At 43.3% G+C, this 15547-nt stretch overlaps 1 protein-coding gene across 1 annotated transcript in view; it reads right to left on the bottom strand.

Annotated features, from left to right (window-relative positions):
- The window catches only part of TEX14 (testis expressed 14, intercellular bridge forming factor), a 61148-nt gene that overhangs the window by 9537 nt on the left and 36064 nt on the right, over positions 1-15547 (bottom strand). Inside the window, exons 21-27 of the mRNA XM_037163797.2 lie at positions 13744-13806; positions 13128-13255; positions 12031-12236; positions 8851-8947; positions 7670-7744; positions 5008-5085; positions 4184-4283 (exon numbers count right to left, since the gene is read on the bottom strand). Of these exons, the coding sequence (XP_037019692.2) occupies positions 4184-4283; positions 5008-5085; positions 7670-7744; positions 8851-8947; positions 12031-12236; positions 13128-13255; positions 13744-13806 (747 nt within the window). The remainder of the gene's footprint in view (positions 1-4183; positions 4284-5007; positions 5086-7669; positions 7745-8850; positions 8948-12030; positions 12237-13127; positions 13256-13743; positions 13807-15547) is intronic.

A 15547-nucleotide genomic window follows, 5' to 3' on the forward strand; every position in this document is an offset into this window, starting at 1 on the left:
GTACTATTACAAAGTGGGCAAAAGAGTTGAATAGAAGCATGTATTTCTCCAGAAAAGGCATCCAAATGGCCACTAAACAAATGAAAAGATATTCCATATCACTAATCATAAGGAAAATGCAAATCAAAACCACAACCCAAGACTTCTGGTCAGGATGGCAGCATAGGCAGAAGTGATCACCTCTTCACAAAACCACATCAAAGTTACTACTAAAATATAGAACAACCATCACTCGGCACCGTCAGAAATCAAGCTGAATCAAAGTCTGACAACTACGAAATTAAAGAAACCACATCCACCCTGACTCGTAGGAGGGGGGCAGATACGGAACGGCCTGATCCCACATCAGCTTGTGGTGGATAAAAATTCAGGAGGGATATCTCAGGAGTGAGGAGTCCCAGCACCACAACAGGACCGCCAGCCCAGGGTTCCAGTGCCAGGAAGATAAGTCCCCACAACTTCTGGCTGCAAAACCCAGTGAGAAAAGAGTCAATGGAAGAAACTTCTGGGGCCTCAGGCAGTTCCTCTAAAAGAACCCACACATGGACTCACCTACTCGGATTCATTCCTTCTGAGCTCCAGCACCAGGGTAGCAGCTTCAAAGGCATGGAGCAGAGGCACTGTCCCTTTTCTAAACCCTCCCCCTACAGAGTCAGCAAACTGGTGCCATACCTGAAAGATTCCATCAACCTGGCTAACACTGTCTGACCCGCCTTGGAGGTCCCCAGATACTTTGCCCCACCCAACTTACGGGCCCACCCCAGCTGCTTCTCCATATAAATGCCTGGTATTGGTTCATGCTTCACAACTTCCTAAATCCTATCAAACAAGCAACAGCTGGCTTCAGTGAGCCCCAGGTCTGGTATTAGCAGCAGCCAGCCTAGATTCACAGCTTGGCTTCTACTGGCAATCTCCAAGCCCAGTGCAAGTGGCAGTCATCTCAGATTGCTTTGTAGCTCAGGAAAGATGCCCTGGGCAAAACACAGGCAGGGGCTCACCTTGACCTGTAATACCTGAGAAACCCCAGGGCCAGTGCACCCGGTGGATAGCTACAGACCACATCAGAGCATCACCACCCTGTCCCTGCACAAGTGATCCTCTAGTGAGGACGGAGGTTGGTGGTCAGTGGTCATAGCCAGTCCTTGCAACTGACTGGCCTGGGTAAATCCCTCCCACTGATCTATCAATAGTAACCAAGGCTCAACTAGAAGAGGAGGGTATACTCAGCCCACACAAAGGGCACACCTTGAGTACCCAGCTTGGGTGATAGGGGAGGCTGTGCCACTGGACCTTAGTGGACACCTATATAATAGGCCACACTACCAAGACACAGAGTCAAAGCAGCTCTACCTAATATATAGAAACAAACACAGGGAGGCTGCCAAAACAAGGAGATAAAGAAACATGGCCCAAATGAAGGAACAGATCAAAACTCCAGAAAAAAAGCTAAACAAAATGGAGATAAGCAATCTGTCAGATGCAGAGTTCAAAACACTGGTTATAAGGATGCTCAAGGAACTTAGTGAGGACCTCAACAGCATAAAAAAGATCCTGTTAGAAATGAAGGATACACTAACTGAAACAAAGAACAATTTACAGGGAAACCACAGCAGAATGGATGAAGTCAAGAATCATATCAATGATTTGGAACATAAGGAAGCAAAAAACAATCAGTTAGAACAACAAGACTGAAAAAAGAATCCAAAAAAATGATGATAGTATAAGCAGCTTCTGGGACAACTTTGAGAGGTCCAACATTCGTATCATAGGGGTGTAAGAAGTAGAGAAAGAGCAAGAAATTAAAAATCTATTTGAAAAAATAGTAAAAGAAAAATTCCCTAATTTGGTGAAGGAAATAGACATGCAAGTCCAGGAAGCATAGAGAGTTCCAAACAATATGGATGCAAAGAGACCACTCCAAGACACATCATAATTGAAATGCCAAAGGATAAAGATAAAGACAGAGTCTTAAAAAACGGCAAGAAAAAATAAGTTAGTTACCTAGAGGGGAGTTCACTTAAGACTGTCAGCTGACTTCGCAAAAGAAACTTTGCAGGCTAGAAAGGACTGGCAGAAACATTCAAAGTCATGAAAAGCAAGCAAGGACCTACAGCCAAGATTATTCTACCCAGCAAAGCTATCATTTAGAACTGAAGAACAGATAAAGAGCTTCATCATCACCAAACCATTATTATATGAAATGTTAAAAGGACTTATTTAAGAAAAAGATAAAAACTATGAACAATGGCAAAAAATACATTCTTACCAACAATTGAATCTTAAAAACAAACTGAGCAAACAAGAGGAACAGAGACAGAATTGTGGATACAGAGAGTGTTTTGATGGTTGATAGATGGGAGGGGGGTGGGGAAGAATGGGTAAAGAGCTGAGGGGATTAAGAAGTACAAATAAGTAGTTACAGAATAGCCATGGGGATGTAAAGTACAGAATAGGAAATGCAGTAGCCAAAGAACTTATGCACATGACCCTGGACATGAATAATGGTGGGAAGGTTTCCTAGGGAATGGGGGGTGCTGGGTGGAGGGGACAAAGGGGAAATTAGTCAGAACAGCTGTAATAGCATAATCAGTAACATATAATTTTTAAAATGTAGTGAGATAGCAGCACCACTTCACCCTGACAATGAGCTGCAATCAACAGTCCTGGCCGGCAGAGGTATGTGTGTTTGGGGTGGGGAGGTAAGGTAGCTGCCTTATCTCTCATCTCCCAACCCCCTCCTTGCCTCCCATCAGGTCTGACAACTCTGGATGCTGCCCATCATGGTCAGAGGCTTGCCTGGGGAGGGGCTGTGCCCATGCCCTCTCAACCACAGTGGACGTGGGAGATAGGGAGGTCAAGGTGAGGGTTATGGCAGGGAGATGCTCTGAACCCAAGAAACACAGGTGGGAATCGGTTCTTGACTCACGGCAGAAAAAAGTGCAGGGAGATGGCTAGGGCTTGTGCTTTATTATTTTTTTCTTTTATGAGCTATGAACTCAAGCAATTAAAATATGCATTACTATTTTTAAATCACAATGAGATATCACCTCATATCCATTAGAATAGCTACTATCAAAAAATAAAAAAAAACAAAAAAAGAAACAGTAAATAACAAGTATTGGCAAGAATGTGGAGAAGCTGGAACCCTCATGCACTGTTAATAGGAATGTAAAAAGGTGCAGCTGCTGTGGAAAATAGTCTGCTATTTCCTAAAAAAATTAAAAATAGATTTATCATATGATCCAACAATACATATTGTTGGATATACCACTTCAGGGTACATAGCCAAAAGAATTGAAAAGTGTGCCTTGGAGAGATATTTGTACACATATGTTCAGAGAAGCATTATTCAGAATAGTTAAAAGGTGGGAGTAATCCCCATGTCCACCAACAAATGCATGGATAAAATGTGATCCACACGCACACAAACATACAATGGAATTAAGCCTTGAAAAGTTAGAAAATTCTGACACATGCTACATGAATGGACCTTGAGAACATTACACTAAGTGAAGTTACAAAAAAAACAAATACTGTATGACTTCACTTATATGAGATTATCCAACATAGTAAAACTTGTCCTGGCTGGTGGATTGGGCATTGGCCTGCAATCTGAAAGGCTGGTCACCAGTTCAATTCCCAGTCAGGGCACATGCCTGGGTTGCAGGCCAGGTCCCCAGTTAGGGACATGAGAGAGGCAGCCAATCCATGTTTCTCTTGCACATTATTTCTCTCAAACATCAATGTTCTACTCCCTCTCTCTTTCTCTCCCTTTCCCTCCAAGGTAGATAAATAAAAATAAACGACCCTACCGTTAACAAAGAAAAGTAGTCAAACTCATAGAAACAGAAAGTAAAATGGTGGTTGCCAGGGACTGAGTAGAGGGGGACACGGGGAGCCGTTTCAAGGGTAGTGAGTTTTGGTTTTGCAAGATGAAAATGTTTTAAAGACTGGCTACACAACAATGTGAATATAATTAACGGCAGTGAAATGCAGACTTAAACATTTTATGTGTATTTTTTGACAATCTAAAAGTTTTTTAAACCTTCTAGGAATAGGGGCTATTAGGATAGTATGACAAAAAGACCATTTCCCCCTCCTCATTTGTCAATAGCAAAGGGCAAACTAGTACAGACTAATAAAGTCTTTGAAACCCTTTCACGAGTCCAGGTTTTCCTGTTACCTCTCTGTGTCCTCTTCTAGATCCTGACTTCCTTTGGTCCAAAGTGCGCTGCTATCTTCTTTTTTACTGTTAGTTCCTTGTTCTTCTAAATGACTCTGATCTAAAAACAGTTAAAATTTTAACTTTATTTGAACAGCAAAAAATAATAATTCAGAAAAATAGCATTAAAATGGAGTGCCAAAAACTTAGGGCTAATCGGTGGCCCTGAAGTTGGCAGTTCACTAGTTCCCCTCTTCCCAGGACAGGAGGGGGCCAGATGGTAGTCTGCAGGGTGCCTGTATTCACAGCGGCTGCTTCTAGGGTCTTGAGAGCTCTTTAGTGCCAAGTGAAGCTACAGGAAACCTTGCCTGCGCCAAGGCTTAAGAGAGACAGAGGAAGCAGAGGGAAAGGCACATAAAAGGAGAAGGAAGAGACCCTGAAAACAAATGCACATGTTTACTTGAGGACCACTCTGTTCTCACTTGTTAGATGTTTCTAGGTTGGAGCCCTGGGGAAACAATTTGGGTGGGAAAGGGTGGTACCCTTAATGTATGCCAGGCATTTTACACATGCTATCTCATTCCATCCTGCCAGCAGTCCTGTAAAGGGTAGGGAACTAACTAACTTATGTTCAGTATCTTACAACGTACCAGGGGACAAGGTAGGAATTATCATCCTATTTTACTGATGACGGTGACTGAGGCTCAGAGACATTAAACAGTTTGCCATACGTGCGGTGGAGTCAGAACAGAGGCAAACTTATGCCTGGCCTCAATGTCCACACTGCTTCGAAGGGCAGCATCACAGCAAGAAACTGGTGAGAAAGACCTGGGTAGTTGGCTTACCATTTACAGTGGTGCCCAGAGGACTTGCTGTGTTCCCACCCAACACTGGGGATGAAGCCTGCTGCTGCTTCAAGTGCTCTGTCCAATACAAAAACAGAAGGCAACTCATTTCTTCCTTTGCAGGGCACACCATTCTCCACGGCAGTGATTCTCAACAAGTGGCCCTCAGACCAGCAGCCACAGTATACCTCAGAGCTTGTTAGATATGCCTCATCCCAGGCCTCATCCCAGACCCACTGTATCAGAAACCAGTGGGGTCCAGCAGTAGGTTGTTTAACCAGCCTTCCAGGTGATTCTGGTGCCTGATCAAACTTCAAAACCACTGCTTGAGGACATTCAATCCCATATAACAATGAAAATTAAAATGATTATGACAGGCACTACTTGCAGAGCCTATGTGGCAGGTACAGTTTCTAACTTACATTAAGTCAAGATTAATAGTGACAGTTACTTCTCACAACTACCCTACAAAATAAATCACATTATGCATTGTTACTCTTGTTTGCCAGATGTGGAAATGAAAGAAAGGTTAGTAAGAGGTAGAAACAGAATTTGAATCCAGGCAGTCTAGGTGTAAGGTTTATGCTCTTAATCTCTATTTCCTAATCTTTCAGTTTGTAACAGCATCAGAACAACCCCAAATTTCCCCCATCTCTATTGGACTATATTTCATACTTTTATCTAATTTATGGGAAAGACAGAGAGCAAAGAGTGTCAACACTTACCAGTTCCTACAGAATTGCTCACCAGACCAAAGCAACCACCTGCTAAACTCAGGTCCCTGCTTTGCATTTGTTTAAGTGCTTGGTCTCCTCCAAGTGCTCCCAGAGCAGAGAGACAGCTGGGAGGCAGCACACACAGGAGCCCTGGGCTTGCTCACTGGCACAGCCCTGCTGGGTGCAGACACAGGTCTCTCCCTCATGCAGGCCAGGGAACAGGCCCTGGTAGCTCCCAAGCATCAGGGAGTCTCGTAAAATCATTTAATATAATTTGAAATAAAAAGCTCAGTTTTTCCTCGTTAAAAGTAGTCCCCTGTTGATCTTAAAGGATTTCCCAGGGCTCTAAAGGACCCTCTCCTTTAGGTCCTTGTCAGACGCCTAGGATTTTGGATGTGGATACTCCAAAAGCACAGGTGTCAGCTCCAGGTCACTCCCCAAAGCTCTCAAGGGGAAATAACAACAGAGTGATGGTGTACAGTTACCAGGTGGGAGCACCCATTATTCAGAGAAACTACCCAAATGCCCTCTGCCCTTTGTCTAGCTGGAAAATTACTGACCTATCGCAATGTACATGCATCACCTAGAAACCTGGCCCAGATAATTCCAGTAAGTAAAATGAGGAAGCATTTCTGCAGAAGGCACTGAGATACAGCAGTATCATGAGGGGAGACCTGGGGAGAAGCCTAGTGACAGCTGCTGAAATGGGAAAAACAACAGAATCTCGAGGAAAAGTTATCAGTAAAGTCAAACTGCAAAAAGGCCTTCATGTACTGCCATAAGGTTAAGACCAAGAAACAGGGGACACCTAAGCAGGACATGTATGGTGTCCTCTAATCTCACAAGCAGCAGTTCTATTATGGTATTAGCAGCTACCAGAGAGGAGGACTTTGCAAGAGCTCCCTGGGAAATTAGAAGAGGAAAGTCGGTAAGGGGATGGGGCCCTGAGAGAATGGTCCCAAAACCCCAGGACCCATATGACTCTGTGACATCAGGGAGGGGTGCACTGAAGCAAGAAGGACCTATGACCAGAGACAAAGAATCTAAGGAAGGCTCCACCCAAGTTCTTCAAGCCAATAGGGCTGGGGCTTGTGACAACATGGACAGTGGCTTTCTATTGAGTCAGATCAGGTAAGTCCTCATTTACCTTCTTCTTCCTGATGAAACACAAAATACCTGAGATCCTAAAAGTGAAGAGATGCCCCTCAAGAAATTCTCTAGGAGCCCCATACCAAGAACTGAACCACTAGAGGTCTGACAAGATGTGTCTTCTGAGGCTGGCTAGCCAGTCTGTTAAGAAAAGAGCAGTCAGGTCTTTCCTGGGGAAGCAAATTACCTGCCCCAAATATCTCTATAATGTTTACTTCCAGCATGAGCTCAGCTGGGAAGGGCCAGCCAATCAGCTACAACCAAAATTGAGCTGGTATTGCTCAGTTTCTGGCTGAAATGGAATATTCTGGTCACATTCAGTTTTGTGCCACTGACTCCTCTGCCCTCAGGAAAGTGATTCATCCACAATGCCAATACTTTCAATATCTCCTGCTAATGGCAAAACCAAAAGAACAGGGTGTCGTGGCCTCAGTAGCCAGACATCAGGCATCCCAGGTATGGCTGGTTGGTTCAAAGATAACAATCCCTTCAATAACAGAAGTTCATCATAATAAAGCCACTTGAATGTTGTTATTTCCTCTTCGAATCATTACCACAGACCTTCTAAGTAACAAAATGAAAACAGACACAGGCCAATTATCCTGGCCAGGCTTCAGCAGTAATGTAAGGTCCATTTTGCTGGAAAACTGCCCCTTCCTGAATTGTGTACATTCAGTCAGACCTTCAAAAGGCCTCTGGTACTAGTGCTCACACCTGCGACAAAAAGCCATATTGTGGTCAGTGATTCAGTTAAGAGGGTCACCGAGTGAGTACATTCTGTATTGAACATCTCTTACCAATTTCATCAAGTAGTTCCTGAGACGGAGGAGGTAGCTCATCGATGTGATGCTGCGAGATGGCTTCTACCAGTTCTTAAAAAGGATGAAAGGGAAAATGACAACACTCTCCTGGACCTGCGATGGATTTTCTAGGCCCCCACATCAACTGACTTGGGATTTGTCAAAGATGAAACAAACTAAGGCAGGAAGAAGGCCTCTTGGACTAGCAGTCCTAGCTGAGATCTCCCAATATGAGTGGCTTTTCTATCCCTTTAACTCCAAACCTTTGCCTCCCTCACCCTTACACCTTAGTATTGCTTTATCTGTGCTTCTTGCTCCCCAGGGGGATATTTAGGGAAGGTGAAATATAAATTTTTACTAAGAGGCTGGAGGCCCAACCTGGAATAGGGCTGCTGAAGGAATATAGAGGCTCTGGAACAGTCAAATGAACAAAGTACAAAGTAGAAGGTCTTTCTCTATCAATTATGAGGCATGGGGACATAGGAGGAATCATACTTTGGGTCGTCCCCTAAGAGCTCAATTATAATACTAACAAAAATCCCTCAGCATAATTCACCAAATCCTTATCCCCGAGGGTGATTCTAGAGTTGTACCAAAGAAGCAAGACATTAAAATTAACGTGGAAAAAGCAACATGCCTGTCTCAAGAGCTGTTAATATGCTCACACCCTTGCTTTGGAATTGTCTTCTAAGAATCTATTCAAGGAAAGGAGATGAGATGCAGATACGAATTTTTGCACAATTCTTCAACATAAAGGCATGTTTAAGAAACATATGTAGAATAAAATATTATATAGCCATTACATATATTTCTTAATAATTTTTACTGATAAGGGGAAATCATCAAAATATATCACCAAAGAAAAAAGCAGGTCAGAACTGACACAATATGATCTCAACTATGCTAAAAATGTTTTTTAGCTTATTTCTAAAAATACAAAAAAGATATGTACCAAAATAGTACAAGAGGTTAACATGATGACAGAATTCAGTGCTTTTCCTTTTTAAGCTCTCTTTATTCTCCGAGTTTTCTATAATGAGTGTGTTTTACTTTTATAATCAGGGAAAATACACGTAGTATTTTTGTTTAAATCCAATGCAACATCAAAGATGAGAGTAAGGCCCCCTTAAACGGGCTTTCCATTGTGAATGTGTGTTTTGACATTAAACACAGGGTACCTTCGGGCAGGCTCCTTTTGTGGGTGGCATGGGATGACATGTCAGGCGCCTTAGCATTGCTGGAGGGACCAGCCCCAGTAAATGTAGATGATCTTTTCTATAAGAAAGATATAGATATGGTAATTGACACATATACTGAGCTCAAAAAAGCCATATAACTCAATCATCTGACATTAAGGCTGTGTATTGAGAGCATTTGAGATCCTGCTTCCTGGCATGTCATCGGTTTGGCTCAAATAAACTCTTATAAAAAATACTTTTTAAAGGACTTCCACCAAGATGGAGGCGTAGGTGGAAGCACTTCGCCTTTTCACACAACCAAGTTTAAAAACAACAAAGTTTTAGCAACAAAAGCGCAGCCAAACCACAGAAAATGGAACTACATGGAAGTCTGACAACAACGAACCCTTCAGCCAAACCGGTAAGAGGGGCAGAGCCAGCAGCAGAGCAGGTCAGGCAGGAAAAATCCACCGGACCGACCAGGGCGCATGACCTAGGCGCGCCAGCAGCCATGGGAGGATCCCAGATGTGGAAAAGCGGGCGGACCCACTGAGGGCTGATCGTGGTCACACATTCGTGCGCAGATAAACAGGTGAAGGAGCTAGCGGTGATGAGATGGGACCACGCAGGCCCCAGTGGCAGAAAGCGGCAGAGAGAACTGCCATTGTCCCTCTCTGACCCTGCCCCCTCATACAGCCTCACAAACCAGCGAACTGGATGGTCCCGCCCTGGTGAATACCTAAGGCTCCGCTCCTCATACATAACAGGCACGAACAGATCAAAACATGGCTCAAGAACAACTCAGAGCCCCAGAGCTGATAAATCTAAGTGATGAAGAAATAGCCAAACTTTCAGATGCACAGTTCAAAACACTGATGATCAGGATGCTCACAGAACTGGTTGACTTTAGTCACAAATTAGAGGAACATATGGAAGCTAAACTAATTGAAATGAAGGAAAATACACAGGAAACCAATAGTAATGGAAAGGAAACTGGGACTCAAATCAAAGGAGTGGACCAGAAGGAGGAAAAAAATGACCAAAGAGAAAAGGATAAAGAAACAAGAATTCAAAAAATGAGGAGAGGCTTAGGAACCTCCAGGACATCTTTAAACGTTCCAACATCCGAATTATAGGGGTACCAGAAGGGGAAGAGGAACAGCCACGAGTGGAAAACTTATTTGAACAAATAATAAAGGAGAATTTCCCCAATCTGGCAAAGGAAATAGACTTCCAGGAAATCCAGGAAGCTCAGAGAGTCCCAAAGAAGTTGGACCCAAGAAGGAACACACCAAGGCACATCATCATTACATTAGCCAAGATTAAAATGAAGGAGAGAATCCTAGAAGCAGCAAGAGATAAGGGGACTGTCACCTACAAAAGAGTTCCCATCAGACTGTCAGCTGATTTCTCAAAAGAGACCTTACAGGCAAGAAGGGGCTGGAAAGAAGTATTCCAAGGCATGAAATCCAAAGACCTACATCCAAGATTGCTCTATCCAGCAAAGCTTTCATTTAGAATGGAAGGACAGATAAAGTGCTTCTCAGATAAGATCAAATTCAAGGAGTTCATCATCACCAAGCCCTTATTATATGAAATGTTAAAGGGACTTACCTAAGAAAAAGAAGATAAAAAAGATGAACAGTGAAAGGACAGCAAACTCACAGTTACTAAGAACCACACCTAAAACAAAAGCAAACTAAGAGGACAGCTAGATCAGGAGCAGAACCATAGAAATGAAGATCAAATGGAGAGTTAGCAACAGGGGAGTGGGAGGAGGAGAAGGGGGGAGAAGGTACAGAAAATAAGTAGCATAGATGGTAGGTAGAAAATAGATAGGGGGGAGGGCAAGAATAGTATGGGAAATATAGAATCTAAAGAACTTGAGACACGTGGTCATAAACTAAAGGGGGGAGAATGGTGGGGGAGGGGTGTACAGGGTGGAGGGGGATGAAGGGGGGAAATAGAACTATAATGGCATAATTAATAAAATATATTAAAAAATACTTTTAAAAATAAGACTGTCTCATCAATGGGAGGAGCCAGTTGTTATGGTGACTGAGTCAATTTCATTGGAATGTCACCTCCTCCGGGAAGCCTTCTCACTCCTTTGCCTCTGTAGCACTCGACTTGTAGACTTATCGCTATATTACAGTTTTTCTCACTAGGTGGTGAGCTTCCTTGGGGCAAGGACTATGCCTTTTGTATTCACATTTGGATGCTTAGAAGAGGGCCAAACATGGTCCCTGGCACTTAGAACCTGCCCGATTAACAATCTGATAAACAAAAGCATAAAAATTTTTATTGCCCTACTTCAGAGTGGGACCTTTTGTGAATCAAATGCCCAAAGAAAACAATCATTGGTTTTTCATTAAGGGCCAAAGCCAGTAATCAATCTGCTACAGAATGGCCAGTCAACAGGTTCCTTTTGTTTTATTTTGTTTTGTTTTTTAGTGAATATACACAAACCATTTTATTACTTATGATTCTAGGAGTCAGAGTTTCAGGCAGTACTCAGCAGGAACTGCTCCACATGTCAATTGAGGTGACACTGGTTTGGAGGATTCAAGAGGGTTTCCTTCCCATGTCTGAGGCCTTGGTGGTGGCAGGACAGGGAAAGTCACATTGCAGGGAAAGGGGTGGAACAACAGGTTCTTAATGCAGGGTACCAAGTAAGGAACTTACAGTTATCTTGAAGAGACTATACACATAGAATATGAGGGAGAGAAAAAGAAGAAGAAAAAATGGGGCCAGGGAGGAGAGAAGGTAGTACACAATGGAGCGCAGGCTGTTAGTTCGGGAGTTCGGAGAAGATGAGTATCAATCAAAACTCCCAGGGAACTAACCAGAGGAGGCTTCAAGGAGGAAGCAGAACTCGGGCCTCCCCAGGTGGGCAGGATGTGGTTAGAGAGAAAGGACGATGCAGGGGAAGGCGGCATCGTAAGCTATGCCAGAGGTTGGCTCTTGAGAGGAATTGCCGAACATCATCTCTACGGGGATAAAAGGCACAAGAACTCAGGATCTATCTCACAGTAAAGACCCAGAGAAGAGGCCCGGGCAAGCCTGGAGAGGATCCAGCTTATCTCTTGGCAAAACAGATTTGGAGAAATCATGGCACTCTGGATCACGAGGCCTTCGGGCTGACTTCATGAGAGTGGAACACAGAGCTGGGATACATACGTGGTCAGTTAGTCTTGAAGAGAGGGTTCTAGAGGAAGTAAAGAGGGAATCTAGGCTCTTTGCTTTCTCTCGGACAGTCGTCGATTTATCGGACAGAGTTGCAGTAGATTCTTGACTGCTCCGGTATGAGGTAGACCCTGTTTTCCCCTGAAATGTGATGCTTCCAAGGCAGTCTTTATAGTGACTGGCACTTGAAGAAATTGACCCTGTTTTAGAAAAGAAGGCAGTTAGTGTCTGGATCCTTTATTATTATTATCATTATTATTATTATTATATCAGTTGGGTATGTGAAAAAACTGCCTTTTTAAGAATATTAACATTTATTTTTGGAGAGAGGGGAAGGGAGGGAGAAAGAGATGGAGAAGAAACATTGAGTGGTTGCCTCTCACACACCCCCAACTGGGGACCTGGCCAGCAACCCAGGCACGTGCTCTGAGTGGGAATCAAACCAGTGACCTTTCAGTTGGCAGGCCAGTGCTCACTCCACTAAGCCGCCACCAGCCAGGACTGGATCCTTTATATTATTTAAAAACAAAAAACCCCACACAACTCTATGACTATACCAGGGGTTCTCCAAATTGTTAATAACTGAAATAATCACTGATCCAAGACACAGCTCCTCAAGGTATAAAAAAAAATGACAGTTCTAAACTTAGTCATAAAAATAAAGGGAAATTCTCTGAACTACAAAAATACTGGAACTAAGGACCCCAGAAAGAGGATACTGACACTGGCCTGTATACAGTTGAGGGACTCAGAACTATGCATGTTTAGGGACAAGAGGTTGTTTGAAGTCACAAACTCTGGAGAGTGCAATGTACAGTATTTGCACCAAACTCAGTAATGCTCAGGGGACAGAGCAGTCTTCGCACCTGCACAACTCTACCACTGAAGTTAAAACACCTCCTTGCAGCTGTTTCATGACCACCGGCATCACCCCTTCCTGGCCTCCCATCGGCTTATTCCCCCCAGCTCTGACCCTGAAGAAACACCTCTGAATTATGAGAAAACACCTGCCAGGTCTGCTCCCAGGTCCTGGCTTCCCAGAGCCAATGTGACAGGGACTGCCCCCTGTCATCCCCGGGGGTGACGACTACCTGGGCTGAGTGGGGTGCTGACACTAGTAGGTGCGTGGTTGATTTTGGGTGTTTTGCATGAGACTTCCTTGAAAGACCCATCTTGTTCACAGGAGATACTAGACAGATCTTGAATGTCTGTCAATGATCTAAAGAATTAAAAGCACACGATAATTGGGAGATGTTTGGAAAAATCAAACAATACATTCCTGAAATACACTTCTTAAGAATGTTCTTGACAAAAGTCTTTACTTGGCAACAGGCCAGAGTTTAGAGAATATCTTAGAATAGCTGATAGATTTTTAAAGAAAATATTAGAGAATATCTTACCAAGCGACACTAACATTAAATATATCTCAGCAGGTAAAAATATACTATGTCCATAGATAAAAGTATGTATGTGTGGAAACCAGATTTAATCTGTTTACATAAGTATAAACATATAGTTATTATTATTAACAACACAGTATTTCCTTGACTGTAAGACGCTAGTAATTTAGATCACATCTTCCTGGTGAAAGAAGAAATAGTCTCACGTAAAATGGGAAGACTGTAGATTCTTACAGACAAGGACATACTATTGCCCTCGACCCAAACCCTGCCCCAGGATCCTGGGGCAGCCCTTCCGCAGCCATACATGTCTTTCCCTTTCAGCTCCTCTGGTGACTCCTTCAGTGCGTCCTCCTGTTCACCTCGTCCACTGTAAGACAGCAAGTGAGAAAATCACATGACTCCCTGTTAGCTGAGTGCACTAAATCGGGACTGTGCATACAAGAGACCAGTGTGAGAAACAGCAGGAAGGGCACTAAGCCCAGAGGGAGAAAGTGTGGGTTCTGGTCCTGGCTCTGCTACCGACTAGCCACATGTCCTCTGGCATGTCTGGGCCTTGCACTATGTGCCTCTGTTTCCTCTTTAGACATGGAATAAAAACCCTTGAAGGATCAGTCCATGTGAAATCAGCTAAGGATGCTCTACAGCAGTGAGCAAGTTCCAGAGGAAATCAATGGAGCATGGGAACTTCGCTGGGGACAGAGACTGGAGCAAGGGGCACTGCCATGGGGCCTGACCAGGTGAGAGACAGCTTCCTGACAGAGTATCAGGAGAGGCCAAAGGAGGTTTGTGCCAAAAACGGCCAGAAAAGAAGACCGAAGACAAACTTGACCCATTTCTACTTTAACCAGTATTTAGTATTTAATTTCAATACTTATTGAACACAAACCATAAGCCAGATCCCATGCTAAATCCTTCTGTGTTTTCATATTTCTAATCTTGGCAACAATCCTGTGAGGCCAGTAATAAAAAGGAAAGGGCATGGGCTTTGAACCTGAGTTGTGACTAATTCTCTTCACTAAAATACTTGTTCTCCTTCTAAGCACACAGTAGGAGAACTGTGACCCTCCTAATTTACGTAAGTGGCCACATGACTTGTTTTAACCAGTGAAACGTAAGTGACGGTGATGTAACTCTTGGGAAGAAACTTTAAAGGACAGTGCACAATCCACCGTGTCCCCTTCTGTCACCTCAGCAATGAAGAAAGCACAGAGAGGGGGCCTCTCCTCAGCTGGCTTCTCTGATGGAAGGTGATGCAGCACAGACCCCTCCTGGCCATCCCGTGATGGACACGGCGCATGAGCAAAGATAAACTTTTACTGTTTTAAGCCACTAAAACCTGGGGATTGTTATGTAGCATAATTGAGCTCCAGTGATACAGACACTTTCTAACTGTTCAACCTCAGAAAAAGTACTTAAACTCTCTGAACGATGCTGTCTTTATTGGCAAAGTGGAAGTGACAGTATGTACCTCAGAGGATTAAATTTGACAAAACTAAGTACCTGGCATGTAGTAGCTGCATAGGAAACACTAGCTGCAATTATTATAGAAAAGGAAACTGAGGCGCAAATGGGGGGAAGTAAACTCAATGTTATTGTACCAGGCTCTCTACATCTGTTATTAGTTTTTAAATTAAACTTTTTATTATAAGATAACTATATATTCACATGGAGTTTTAAGAAATATACATTTCCCAGTTTCCCTCAATGGAAACATCTTGCAAATCTATAGGACAATATCACAACCAAGATGTGGACACTGATACAGTCAAGATAGAGACATATCCACCGCCACAAGGATTTCTCAGGTTACACTTTCATAGCCCTGTCTACTTTCCTCCCACTTCCCACCTCACCCTTAACTTCTAGAAACAAATCATTTGTTCTCTATTTCTACGATTTCACCATCTCAAATATGTTATATAAGCGAAATCATGTAGCAACTTGTGATTGCTTTTGCCACTCAGCAGAATTCTCTAGAGATTTATCCAGCTTGTCATATATGTCAACAGTTCATTCTTTTTCACGCCCAGGTAGCTCAGGTGGTTAGAGTGTCGTCCCCATATGCCAAGGTTGTGATTTGATCCCCAAAAGGGAACATACAAGTATCA

The sequence above is a fragment of the Artibeus jamaicensis genome, unplaced genomic scaffold (genome assembly GCF_021234435.1).
Source record: "Artibeus jamaicensis isolate MK-2021 breed Jamaican fruit bat unplaced genomic scaffold, CSHL_Jam_final contig_1998, whole genome shotgun sequence".
In the NCBI taxonomy this organism is placed as follows: Eukaryota; Metazoa; Chordata; class Mammalia; order Chiroptera; family Phyllostomidae; genus Artibeus; species Artibeus jamaicensis.